The sequence below is a fragment of the Schistocerca nitens genome, chromosome 9 (genome assembly GCF_023898315.1).
Source record: "Schistocerca nitens isolate TAMUIC-IGC-003100 chromosome 9, iqSchNite1.1, whole genome shotgun sequence".
Taxonomy (NCBI): domain Eukaryota; kingdom Metazoa; phylum Arthropoda; class Insecta; order Orthoptera; family Acrididae; genus Schistocerca; species Schistocerca nitens.
The window spans coordinates 347006880-347021284 of record NC_064622.1 but is presented as its reverse complement, the minus strand read 5'-3'; the positions used below and the strand labels follow the sequence as shown (position 1 = coordinate 347021284).

The following is a 14405-nucleotide window of genomic DNA, read 5'->3' as shown; positions in this document are numbered from 1 at the left end:
ATGTCATCACAGTAAGGTACAAACATGAGCACCATCAAAGACTGTGCTACCACATTAGTAACTTTAGGAGGAAATAAGGCCAAAATTTACCCCCAAGCAGTAGCAGAAGTCAAGTTAGATAATAAGGTGCATTCTTCAATTTCTGCATGTTGAATATAAAATTCTATGGATTACCTAGACAGCAAATAATATATGGAGATGGAGGAAGAGGTTGACATGCCAAGAATTAGGGTTTTAATGGAGAAAAGAGATCCATTTGTAATGTAGAATGACAGTGGTTTGAAACAGCTGTTTGCGTTACATAAGGAATCTTTTGAGTTACAGTTTGGTATGCTGGAGCTGTTACTGTGGCATAGTAATGACAGGAATTGTTCTGTTTCCAAGGCTGAAACTTCTTTGTGCACTGTGGATCATTCCCACTGGTACTTATCAAATTCGTAGCATGGGATCTGATTAACAACCATTGTACTACTGCTGAAAGATCTTTTAACAGTGTGATAAACCGTTTAATTGCCTTAAAGCCACTTTGTGTCCATGCCACAGAACCAAAATAATATATCAAGGAACAAAAGGGAATTATATGGAATTGTGAGATTCCCCATAGTCATAGGGGCCATAGATTGTGTACTTATATCCTTACTTCATCCTTCTGGAACACAACCAGAAATACACTGAAGAGCCAAAGAAACTGGTACACCTGCCTAATATCCTATAGGGCCGCTGCAATCATGCAGAAGTGCCGCAACACAACGTGGCTTGGACTCGACTAATGTCTTCAGTAGTACTGGAGGGAATTGACACCGTGGATCCTACAGGGCTGTCCATAAATCTGTAAGTGTATGAGGGGGTGGAGATCTCTTCTGGACGGCATGTTGCAGGGCATCCCAGATATGTTCAATAATGTTCATGTCTGGGGAGTTTGCTGACCAGCAGAAGTGTTTAAAGTCGGAAGAGTGTTCCCAAAACCATTCTGTGGCAATTCTAGACATGTGGGGTGCCGCATTGTCCTGCTGGGATTGTCCAAGTTCGTCGGATTGCACAATGGACGTGAATATACGCAAGTGATCAGGCAGGATGCATACATACGTGTCACCTGTCAGAGTTGTATCTAGACATATCAGGGGTCCCATATCACTCCAACTGCAGACCCCCCACACCATTACAGAGCCTCCACCAGCTTGAACAGTCCCCTGCTGACATGCAGGGTCCATGGATTCATGAGGTTGTTTCCATCTGTTCGATACAATTTGATATGAGACTTGTCCAACCAGTCAACATGTTTCCAGTGATCGGTAGTCCAATGTCAATGTTGCTGGACCCAGGCAAGTTGTAAAGCTTTGTGTCATGCAGTCATCAAGGGTACATGAGTGGGCATTCGGCTGCAAAAGCCTGTATCGATGATGTTTCATTGAATGTTTCACATGCTGACACTTTTTGATTGCCCAGCGTTGAAATCTGCAGCTTTTTGTGGAAGAGTTGGACTTTTGTCACATTGAACAATTTTCTTCAGTTGTTGTTGGTCCCGTTCTTGCACGGTCTTTTTCCGGCTGCAGCAGTGTTGTAGATTTGATGTTTTATCAGATTCCTGATATTCACAGTAACTTGTGAAATTGTTGTAGGCCTATGGGAAAATCTCCACTTCATCACTGCCTCAGAGATGCTGTGTTTCATCACTCATGCACTCATTATAACACCACATTCAGACTTACTTAAATCTTAATAACCTGCCAGTTTAGCAGCAGTAACCAATCTAAGAACTGCGCCAGACACTTGTTGTCTTATTTAGGCGTTATCGACCGCAGCACCATATTCTGCCTGTTTACATGTCTCTATTTGAATATGCATGCCTATACCAGATTCTTTGGCACTTCAATGCATATAGATATTGCAAGATTTTCTTTTCTACCAATAAATAAATCATCTGTGATGCCAGTATAAAGATTTTGAACATGGTGAACCATTGATTGGGTTCCACACATGATGCATGCCTTTTGGACAATACTAGAGCTGCCACAGAATTTGATAATTGAGAATATAATGGGTTACTTGTTGGAGATAGTGGAAATTCTCTCTCCAACCATCTTATGACTCCTGTGTTTTGACTCCTACACAGGAGCTGTAACACGCTACAACAGACTCCATGTTGCTACCAGATGTGTAATAGTGTGTACATTCAGTGTGTGGAAGAACTGTTTCCAACTTCTCACTATAACAGTGTGACATTAATGAAACAAGTGTGGAAATGTTATTGTGGCTGCTGCAGTCCTGCACAACTTTGTAATAGAATTTACCTAATTTTCTAGTAAAATAACAAGTTGGTGTAAAGAATTTTCCTTCTTAAATGAATAAATAAGGCACTGGATTGTCACTACTGAAGTGAAATGTGACACATTTTATTTATGGACATTTTATAGTTAAATTTCACTCTTTCTTTCATTTTTTCAATTCGTTGATTAACATTTTCATTCTGCTTATTACCTCAGTGTACAAAGTTACACAATAAAAAAGTCTGCATTATTCCTAAGAAAAACTAGATGTCTGCTTTTATAATTTTGCTAATACAAATAAATATTAGAATGTAGTAATTAGAAAAATTAAATGTACTGATCCTGAAATAGTAAACACAAATATTATGTCATGTGAAAAACAATAACATATTAACAATTGAAAAAAAGCAAGTGAAATATACATATAAAATATACATTAATTTACAAAAACCTAAATTTCTCTAGCAAAATGCCTATAGAACCAGAACATGAAGTTTGCTCCATTTCCTTCTTGAACTCATTCATAACTTCAGTTTTAAGGTTAAGCTCTTCTTCCATGATTTCCCTTTGTCTTTCAATTAACAACCTTTTCGCATTGTATTTCTCTTGTATTAAACACATTTTAAATGAGTAATCTCATCTGCTTTTTCCAAGAACTCCCTGTTTTTACCTACAACCACATGTTCTCTGCCTTTTTAGATGGGTGCATCTTCTGATAAGCTCTAACTATTGAATGCAAGCGAGGGTTCATGACTGTGGGATAACGTTTCATCTTCATCAGGTTTGTTGCCATCTTCAGAGTAGTTATCATCGTTGATGTTACTTGAAAGGACCACATTGTCTTCAGTTGTGTCGTCGTCATTAACTCCAGTTATTCCTTCGAAAACTTGGGGAACATATCAGCAACTATTTGGCTCCTATAATGTATTTTAGCCTCAGATACTCCATTGCCAGTATGAAATTGTTCTTGATAAAATTTAGCTTTCATTTTTATCACTTTGCTTTCATGTTCTTCCAAATTACTTTAAGTTGCTCTTTTTTCCCAAGCATCCCTTTTCCAGATGTGAGGTCCGCCAGTTATGCAAAAAACCATTTTTCTCAGTACCCAAACATGTTTCAGCACCACTGTGCCATCATCAGTGGGTTTTTGTTTTTATTTATTCTGCAATGTGAACATTTTTGTTAAATGAATGTGCAGTTTTAGTTCAAACAACAGATCGTTTCTTTTTGTAAATACCTTTACATTTGGTGAGCATGAATTTTCTGGATCACTTTTGTGTTAATTATTACAGGTAGCTTGTCATCTGCAACCAAACGACGTTGGTGAGAAAGTTTTTTGCTGGGAGTTAACCTGTCTTCTAGAATGTAATTTAGTCTTTTGCGATGTTTTCGCGCATATTTTCATATTTACTTATGTTTTCATGTGGCAAACACTTCCATTCTTCGCATCATGCTGAGATGTTGTGATGAATACGTAACTATAACAAGTATTTTCCACAAATAATGTAGTAAAACACTTTTCTCTACACCAGAACACAATGTGATTGTGGTTTGTTATGTGTCCCAGTCCAGTCAGTGTTCATTTGTTCACCAGAGAGTTTGTCACCAAATTTGAATTTTATTTGCATTTTATGTGTGTGTGTGTGTGTGTGTGTGTGTGTGTGTGTGTGTGAAGCTCTGTTGTTTTAACTAAAAATGCACATAATTTTATAATCATTTAACAAAATGTTCACATTGCAGAATAAATAAAAATGAAAACCCACTGATGATGGCACAGTGGTGCCAAAACATGTTTGGGTACTGAGAAAAACAATGTTTTGTGTAACTGGCTGACCTCACATCCCAAAATTTTAACTGCAAACATGGCCAGTACAAGGAGCTGAAAATTAAAAAAATGGACGTCCTTTTCCCTTTTTAGAAATTTGAGATCGTGCTTGAGATTTAGTAGTAGTTATGGACTTTTTCTTATTTCAGCAAACCACACTATTTTTAATTGTCTGGTATGTTTTTTAATGTTTCTTAACGCTTAAATTGTCCTTGCTTCCTTCCATGTTCCTGTTATCTCATGTATCACGTTGTAAAAATATTTTGTCAGTTGCTGCTTAAATTAACATGTGTCACTCACCAATAATGGACAGTGGTGACTGTAGATAGGGAAGGTAAGGACTGAACAATAGATTTATCCATTAATAGCACGTTCCTTTTTCATGATACACAAATATTATCATTAATACAATATTATTCAGCTTTTTTGAATTTTAATAATCCTTTATAACATTAATTACAACACAATATTACTTTCAACAGGTGTTGCAATAATGTCTGCCAACTATCAATAGTTTGCAAGAAGAAATGAAAACCAGGAGCCTGTGGTGTGCAGAAATGGCTTACCACTTTAGTAAAAAGGTGTTACTATTTTAGTTACAACTAAAGAAGTAAATAGAAATTGAGCTCTCCAACAGTTATTTAGGGTATATTACTACAGAAATAATTTACTAAAGTAGTCCAGACTGAAGAAATAAGAGTTACTACAAGAATAAGTTATACTAGTTTCGTGCTCACCACCCTAAGTTAGGAGAGTATGGGGGCCAAGCAATTGGTTCACCTCTAACCATGCAGCAATTAGCATAATGATGAATCAAGTGTTGGTGAATAAGAACACTAAAATGGACAGAGGCACCATTGTGCACGAAGTGCATCTGTTACCGGAGTTGTAGTGAAAGATCTTCCAATACAGGAGGCAGCCTTCTGCATGAGAACCATCTGTACCTCTGCCCATTCGGATGTTATGGAAATATAGAGGGTCCTGTCAAGTGGACCTCGATAATTCCTGCCCAGATGTTGATGGTGAACCTTTGTTGATGGGTAATTTCTACAGTTGCATGTGGATTGACATATGCCTGTCCACTCATGCTGATTATGGAAAGTTTGGGTGCCATCGCAAGTGAATGTTGTCTCACCCCATCCCTAACACCATTGCTGTAAAAGCAAGCCTCATGCCACATTGTTGGATAAATCATTGACAAAACATGTCTTACAGGAAAATCTGGAGGAACCAATTCATGAATCCGCTATAGGTGGCTTTTGCCCACACAGGCATCACAGTGTTGTAAGGGACCTGCAGCTGATGACCTAAGTGCCAATTGCTGATGTGTGGCCTATGTTTTGCAGCATCAACAATAATGCCCTCATTTGCGGGCATGACGTGTTGTTACTGTCCTCTTGTTCCAAGTAAAGGTGTGAAACTACCAAGCTTTTTGTACCAGTCGTATACAATCCTTCCCTCCCTGTATTTTACCTCTGCTGCCTTCAGGATTTCGAAGGATGTATTGCAGTTGACATTGTCAAATGTTTTCTCCAAATCTACAAAAGCTATGAACATAGTTTTGCCGTTTCTTAATCTATCTTCTAAGATAAGTCACAGGGTCTCATATCTCTTATCTTCATCTATGTCCTCTTCCGTTTTTATAATACTGTTGTAAAGTTCACTTCGCTTGTATGGTCCCTCTGTATACACGTCCCACCTTTCCTTCTTGTCACCTGAGAAAAAACTGGTATAGTTCCGCATTTTTTTACAGTGGTAAGGGACAGTATCATGAAGAATGTAATGAAAAATCCTGACCTGTGGGATGTGAGTGTGGGGGTGGAGCCATGTGAAGGTCACTTTTTTATGTTTTCTTGAATTTCTCAAAAATGTGGCATCTAGTGAAAATGTTTACCAGTACAGAGTTAATTTACATTAAATTTCCTGCAAAAAGGTTCAATTCTCTTTTTCTTGAGGAGTGATGGTTTCCACGTTGCAGGGGATGGAAAAATTGCAGATTATTAAAAATATTTTTGATGGTGTAAATTTAAGATGCATTGTAAAATAATATGGGTTAAGAACAAATATTAAATGGCTGTAACACATCTAAGTGCAATAGAATAATGGCTCGCAGTAACTTCCCTGACAACGCATTTCTCTATTACACAACAAAATAAAACTGTTGTCCACAGTATTAGTTAGACTGAGCTCAGTTGTCAATTGGAATATGTATTTGACATCTACTTTCACATTGTTTTAATATCTAGATGAGAAAATTTGGCTAACATCATTTTCCTTCTGCCTAAAACTGAAGAATTACTAGCTAGTTGAGCTATACATACCTGTACACAGTATAAAAGATTGTTACCCAGCAGTTTGTAGAAATAATAAAACAGTGATATTATGCTATGCACTTCTGCAAAGCTGCAACATTATTGATTCCAAAACTCACGCAGAAAGTTCAAAATATTACATGGATAGATTTCATGCATGCACGCTAAACAGGATATTCATTCTTGTTTTTATTACACATTGCTTTCACTTTTCGGATTTTTAAAGCTAAGTGGATATTGTTAAATAAAAGGAAATGCAAACACTTAGAAGTAAGCATGTGAATTTTGTTAATTATTTTCGTCTTTGAAGCAAGAAAAAACAAAGGAGTAAAAAATCCTTTAATTTTATTGTCTCATTTGATAGAGTGTATCTTTTAGAACAAGAATAAAAAAGTGTTACTTGATTATCCTTTTCACTTTCAATGATAGTGCTCTTATCGTGGTTCTCCATATTTGGTTAAAAAAATTGAATACTGCAATTAAAGATTTTTTTTTGTGCCCATTTGAAGTCTCATGCTGTTTTAACGTGCACTTTTCTGATCTCTTTACATAATAATTCACACAAAAATAAAATTTTATCAGTATTCATTGGTAAACAAGGAAGAAATAAATTATTTTATATATTTGAACACCCTGTATTTCCTTTGCATGACATCCAATATCTGTTAAATTCCAAAAACTTTAAGAGGTTGTAAAATCTAAATGGGTTGAGGTAGAGTGGAAATATTTTGCTTCCTTAATTAGATTCGTAAAACAAACAAATCAAAATATGAGACAATGAGTGTCAAATCCTTTTGCGTTGATTTGATATGGAATGATCCTTACAACAACATTAGACAAGTAATGTAAATTAACTCTGACAATACTATACATGTAATCTAAACTGACACCAAAAGTTAACACAGAACTCAAATCTACCCAATCATTATGAAACTCTGACAAAATCCCATCACATATATATGTTCCACTAGTTCAGTTGTAATTTTGCCATAATAATAAAAAAAAAGAAAACCTAGATAATTTTCCCCAGATAGACTTAATAACTACCATTTCTGGGGAAAAAGGTGTGTTATTAGCCAACTGCACATCAGGTTGGACCATTAACAGTGGGAGGACCAGTAGTAGCAAACTATTTGGAAGACCACTATCGGTCATTTTGACTGGTGACGTCTCTCTCTCTCTCTCTCTCTTTTTTCTTTCTTTCTCTCTTATCTAGTGTTATTTGTTAAGTTAATTCAGTGCTGTGTCTTTAAATGTCACTTGTGTATTATGCTTGCACTACCAATGTGATAAGCTTAAATTTTTCTGTAGAAACTACATTAAACTAAAGAAAGAAGGATCAATATAAAGAATACATTGTAAATACAGTATTAATTGAAACTAAACTTCCAAATGCAAATAAAATTATGTTTTTATCTCTATGACTTGTTCTCAATCAAAGCTCCGAACAGGCCATAAACATATATTGATTAGGAAAATTGAGCATAAATCACTGTGGCAGTTATGTGAAAATAACATTTTTTTCCTGTTACATGTTTTCAATTAAAGCCACCATCTTTGTCAAAATGCTGTGCATAGACATACTGAGCACTTCCAACTCGTGGACCACATACAAATTTCTTGCACTGCACACATAGATTTTTTAAAATTTTGTTTGAACTTTTGCATCCTCTTATGTGGCAGGTCTTCTGTACTGGTTCCTTACATATTTCAGTGGTCACAGTGAATGTATGAGTAGGCTTTTTCCTCGATTGTACATATGAAGAGGAGAGTTCTTCTGCTAATTTAAAAAGAGACAGTTGCCTGCTAACGTTTCATTGGCACCCATTTTGCTTTCACTCTGTCAGAATAAGCTCTTTTCCACCCATACCAAGTTGTTCAGGTATTCCTGGGTCTATCTGTCAGGCCAACTGTGCAGTCGTGACATTTTTGCCTTTTTTTCTGTCTGCTCAGAACCACCTGTAAAGTGGTTGAGCAGCAGGTAGTAGCAACACTAGACAGTCAAATTGTACCACATGATGTCTACTGGATTATATGAGGAGCATCCAATAAGTAAGTATCCCCTATTAAAAAAAAAGAAAACATTACACACAATTTATCATGTTGAACAAATTTTGTTGACATTATGCAGTGGCTCTGTTACTTTTCTACATAATCACCATGTTTTCCCAAGCATTTTTGGTAATGTGACAAAAAGTTTTTCCAAGCCAGTGTTGCACCAGGTCAGGTCCTGTGCTCGTGAACAGCTTTTCTCTGTTGTTGTGACTTCATCATCGGTGTTGGAGTGCTTGCCTCCAAGATGACCCATGAGCTGGGGGGGACATGAGAAAATCATTTGGCAAAATCTGGTGAATATGGAAGATGCAGGAAAACTACCCAGTTGAATTTTCCAAACTCCGACTGGGTTATGTGAGCTGTATGAAGTCAAGCTTTGTTATGAAGGAAGAGAACTTTGCAACACATAAGTCCAGGTCATTTTATTTTGACAGCAGCTCGCAGATTCCTCAAAACATCACTGTACTTATTTTCATTCATTATGGTGCTACGAGGCAAGTACTAAATGATCAAAACCCACTAACAGTCCCAAAAGATAGTTGCCATAACTTTTCCTGCTAAATTTGTGATCTCTGTCTTTTTGGGGGCACTTTCCCCAGGTTTTTTCCACATCACACTGTGATATTTTCTCACAGAAGTCAGTGATGGACACAGGTCTCATCCTCAGTCACAAGCCATTTGAAGAGCAGATCTCCCTGTCCCTAATGCATTTCCTGACACACACATTCTGGTCGAATCCACCTGTTGCTGCTGATGGACATCACTTAGCAAACATTGCACCTGTCGTGCACAGACTTTGTGGTTGTGAAGATGGTCTGTCAGGATCTTTGTGAAGTGTTAGTTTAATTGCAGCCCCAGGAGGCAGCCACATTTTGATGTTATTAGCAGCAATGCGACAGTCTTCCTCGAGAACATTGAAAATTGCAGTAATGGCACCAATGCATGTTGCCATAATCTGCCATCTTCCTCCATGTGCACTGTTCATAAAGCACATCTTTGTGCCCTTCCACAAACTGTAGACAGTAACACTGAACCATTTGAATGTTTTTACAGCCTTCACCATACACAGAGGTTAACTCGTGATGGGTGTTGCCAGTGGGTAGTTGTTTCACTGTGAAAAATTGAAAAACAGAGCACAGGTCACAAGTGGACATACTTGTAGTGGTAAATGGCAGCATATGACAAGATACTGTGGCTTGCATCTAAGCTGGTGTGAGCATTGTCAACATGTACCAGTCAAATTTGCCAGCCCTCTTGAGTCACAGGCACAGTTTATTTTGTGGAGAAATAAAATAGGGCAACTTACTGGGCAACCCTCATATTTCATGACTTGAGGGTGGCATTAGTAAGTAGTGTCAAAGCGTTTTTGCAACATGGTGATAGTTTCTATGTAGTTCTCCTATCTGTAGAATATTCATTTTGTCCATTAAATGAGACAGAATTATGGCTAAACAGAACACAAATTGGCACAAATTATATAAAAAAAAACACACATTTTTAGAGAAGGAACTGAGTGTTTCTATTTTCCTGATCAGTGGGTTTGGGAAAGAACTGTATATTTCCCAACACTCAGTATTTATATATGAATAATGTTTCCTTTTTTGTCTATATTGTTGAATTGAAGCAAAGCAATGAACAAACTGAAGATTGGTTCAAATAACACAATGCAGTGAAATGTATTGTTACATTTTAAAGGGTATGTTCGCAGCTTTGTTGAATGTATATTGCTCTTCCTTTGCAGTTACTCTTTTTTTTTTGTGCTAAATAGTTTTGAAAAGTAAGCAAGAAAAGCTGAAGTTAATGTTCTAGTCAACAAATTTTCTAGGTGTATATGATTTTTTTTTCTTTTCCTTTTTCCACTAGAGAGATCAGTGAAGCGTTGGGTGGCACCTACCTTGAGGGAATTGAAAAAGAGGAAAGACAGACTTGGTCCAGAACCAATACAAAAGCGATCCTCCTTTTTGGAATGGTAAGTTTTCAGTTTTATGCACACTAAACACCCCCCTCCCCCCCCCCACCCCCCCCCCCCCCCCCCACACACACACACACACACACACACACACACACACACACACACGTGTGGAGAGGGGGCAAGAAATAAAGTTGCTGTGCTTATATGTGCAAAAAAAATGGGGCTTCACTCAATGAGTAGGCCTACAGATACATATTTATGTATTTTCTGTCCATATAGCTGCCAGTTTTGAGGCAGTGTCGTAGCTTTAGTTATATTGAGATACTAAGTTGTACTAATTATATTTCTCTTACTAGTAACAGATAACTGTATGTATTAGTATGAAAAGTGAAGACCATAAATTGTCAGTTTTCTGTTACAAAAACAAGCTTATGGTTATATGAACTGCCAGTTTTACAGTGAGACATTACAGTTTGAAATATTCTGTTGACTAACAGCATTTCGGTATTAATAAGAGCTTCAGTTTATTCTTTAAAGTATTTACATTAGCCATCTTAAAATCAAATGTTAGTCTGTTGTAAAAGATTGTCCCTATTATATGGTTTCATAATCAGAATTTACACCAAAGGTACAAACACCAAGAAAAACAATTGCAGCCCAAAATTGGCAATATACTAAATAAGGGATGGTTTTTAAAATATTTTTATTTATTTTTTATCCATGTCAGATGCATGGAAGTAAATCTTTAACTAAGAAAATAGATACATTTCATGTATCACAACAAGCATTTCTTTTCAGCCAATTCTGGACTTCATCCTTTCAATTGGTCTGTGTTTATGCTTTTGCATATGTTATGTATTTGTCATTCTTCCAGCTAAAAATTGTTTTTCAGTGTCCCTATTACTTCATACATAAGTGAACACTTTCTTCTTGCACTATATTTTAACTGTTTACAATACCTGTTTTTAGAGGCCTTTTATTGTATCTGTATGTAAAGCAAAAACAACCTACCACTGCTGCTGTCTTACTGTTACTCTATTATTTTTACTATATGGTAGTATGTTCATACAAAATCCTTTCTGTTGTCTAACAAAACTGTTTTATCTGTACCCTATTCATTACTCTTAGAATGTCATTTACCCCTCGGAAGCAGCAAGAAAGTTATTTGATACACCTTTTTATGCATATACTTACTGTATTGTTAAAAGACTCTAAACATTCTACAGAACGCGCTCTTTGTGACATGAAGGCTGGGTGTCTGAGGGCGTACAACTGTAGGTTCAGTACATTATCGTTATCATGAACTTGTTTCCTCTTACAGTGAATCAGTAGAGAGAAATACATGAATTCAAATAGGACAGTAGTGTAGGGTTGTGCAGGGCTAGCTAATCTATCAGAAAGATTTCAGAGAAGTTTGAAGTGCCATGTCTGCAGTTGGAGAAGGTGAAGTGAAGACATCAGGAAACAGATAGCCAAGAGAAGTAGTAGTAGCAGTAGTAGTAGTGGTGGTGGTTGTTGTGGTTGTTCTTCAATTTATTTATCTGCAGGCCTATTTTACAAGGAGATTTGATATGTCTCAGTATTACAATTTAAGAACAAGAAAAATAAAGTAATTCAAATAAAGAGATATTTACAGACTTTGTAGGTTTAGAATGACAAAGATGGGGCAGGCCATGGCCTTAAAGTAGAACCATCCAGGCATGCCTGCAATAATTCAGAGAAATCACCAAAAACTGAAATCAGGATGGCCAGATGAAAACTGGAACCTCCACTCTCCCAAATATAAGACTACTCTGTTTAAAACAATGCTGTCTCATTCGGTTTACCTCTAGTGTACAGTACTGTTTTATAAATAAGTTATTAAATAATGATAAAAGGTTACTGCTCCTTTGTTCATTTATTTCTCATTCCAAGTAAGTGTACACACTATACACACATTGTTTCATAACATTACATACACCATAAGCTGATGTCAGGACCATTTTGTGCACAGCAACTTCCCATTTTCCAACCTGAAAAACTGGTCAGCATCCCTCTACAGTGTCCCTCAAGGAGGCTCACAAATTTTTTGCAAGTATGTGCTTGGCTCTCACAGGGCCCCAGCCTTTGCAGCATTCTTCCCTCTCCCCCTTTCCCTTTCCATTGGAAGGTGTTCTTGGTGCCGAACCTGCTTGGACCTGGTGTATTATTGGGCCTTGAGTTGCTACGTCCAGCGTATTCTACACTTTTTCATTAAATACACACATGGTCCCCATTGTTGGGTTTGACCGTCACCAATTTTCAAAATTCTCCAAAATTCCAAAAAGTGTGGATTGTGCAGGGAAGGTCACCCAGTGCAGTGTGTGCTCCACCTTAGTGCCTTTCCATCTGTGTATCCTTCCCTAATACAGTAATACACCCAAAACCCTACACAGTAGCCATCCCGTTGTGGAGGGCGTTGTCAAGTACGTGCATGATGGTAGCCGCCTGACCACTCAGGGATCACGCTGTTGGTGCCTGTGCTGAAAACTCCCCATGCGTGCCAAGGAGTATGTGCCTGTCGTGACTGGGGCATGGGGACTCCAAGCAATGGATTACTGGCCAGGTAGCCATTGCTGAGGCTGGACAGCACCCATGGGGAGAACCCCCATTCAGAGTGGGTGGCACCATGATAGATCAGCTGCAAAAAAAAGCAGATGAAGTTATCTCCCATTGGTGGCCATATGGATCCAGCAGTCTGTGTGCAGACAGATACGACCCTAAAATGTTCTCTTCCCTGGCTATGCCATGGGAGGAACATAGAGCTAAGTGGCAAGCAGAGCAGTACTCTCCACAATACTTGGTTTGTACAAGGACTGATGGTGATTCCTTCTTGGACAAAAAGCCCTTGTTCTTTGTGGAGAACTTAGAACACAAGTTTGGGGAAGTGGCAGTCATCTCTAAAAGGAAAGTGGGTCAGTTCTGATCTAAAAGGCATCGCCTGCCCAGTCGCAGGCACTGCTCGCTTGTAACAAGCTGGGTGACATACCGGTGACCGTCACTCCCGATAACTGTTTAAATTTAATTCAGGACATCGTTTTCCACAGAGACTTGCTCTTAGAATCAGATGATCAGTTACGTGCCAACTTGGAGTGATGGGTTGTACACTTAGTCCATCATGTACACAGGGGGCTGAAGGACAGTAGGGTCACTGGCCCTCACATCCCATCCGCAGACAAAGCACCTTCCTCTGGCTTTTCTCCCCGGGCCGGTCGACAACTGGACATCAGCCAGTGGCTGAAGGAGCTGCAGGCTGCAAGTTGTGCAGGGCGTTGTGATCATCATCTTTACCTGAAATTCATTGAGAGGAGCTCTTGCAATCATTGCAATCCTCTAAGAAGAGAAAAGACCAGATAAGGTCCTTCAAGAAAGACATTCTGGTGGCCCCCACACCACCAGATCCCACCCGTTCCACTCCTGTAACCTAGGCAGAGATTCAGTTGGCCCCTGAGGTGCCTGTTAACATCACACAATGGAACCCAGAACATATGAATATTGGTGCCGTAACCTCTCAACTAGTGACAGAAGGTGACCCATAACATAACCTCCCCGCTTGGCCCCTTCATGTCCTCATAGTACATCAACAACACTATTCTCCAGTGGAATTATATTAGTTTTTTCCACTACCCAGGGTGAGCTATGACATCTTTTAAACACATCACCTGCCTTCTGCATTGACCTTCAGGAGACTTGGTTTCCAGCAATGCAGACCCCAGCCCTTTGTGGGTACTGGGGATGCTATAAGAACCATGCTACCTATGACAGGGTGTAGGGCAGAGTTTGCATACATGTTCTAGACACACTATATAGTGAACTCATGCTTCCTAATACACCTTTGGAGGCTGTGGCTGTTTGGGTAAGGGCATTTGAGGATATTACCATCTGTAATGTTTACCTCCCTCCCAACTGTGAAATGTTTCAGAACATACTGTTTGCATTGGTTTTTCAGCTCCCTCCACCTTTCCTAATCCTGGGTGATTTTAATATTCATAACCCTTTGTGGGGTGGACCCATGA

At 38.3% G+C, this 14405-nt stretch overlaps 1 protein-coding gene across 1 annotated transcript in view; it reads left to right on the top strand.

Annotated features, from left to right (window-relative positions):
* Window positions 1-14405, top strand: part of LOC126203065 (39S ribosomal protein L44, mitochondrial) — a 644782-nt gene that overhangs the window by 590510 nt on the left and 39867 nt on the right. Inside the window, exon 3 of the mRNA XM_049937303.1 lies at window positions 10323-10428. Coding sequence (XP_049793260.1) covers window positions 10323-10428 — 106 coding nt within the window. The remainder of the gene's footprint in view (window positions 1-10322; window positions 10429-14405) is intronic.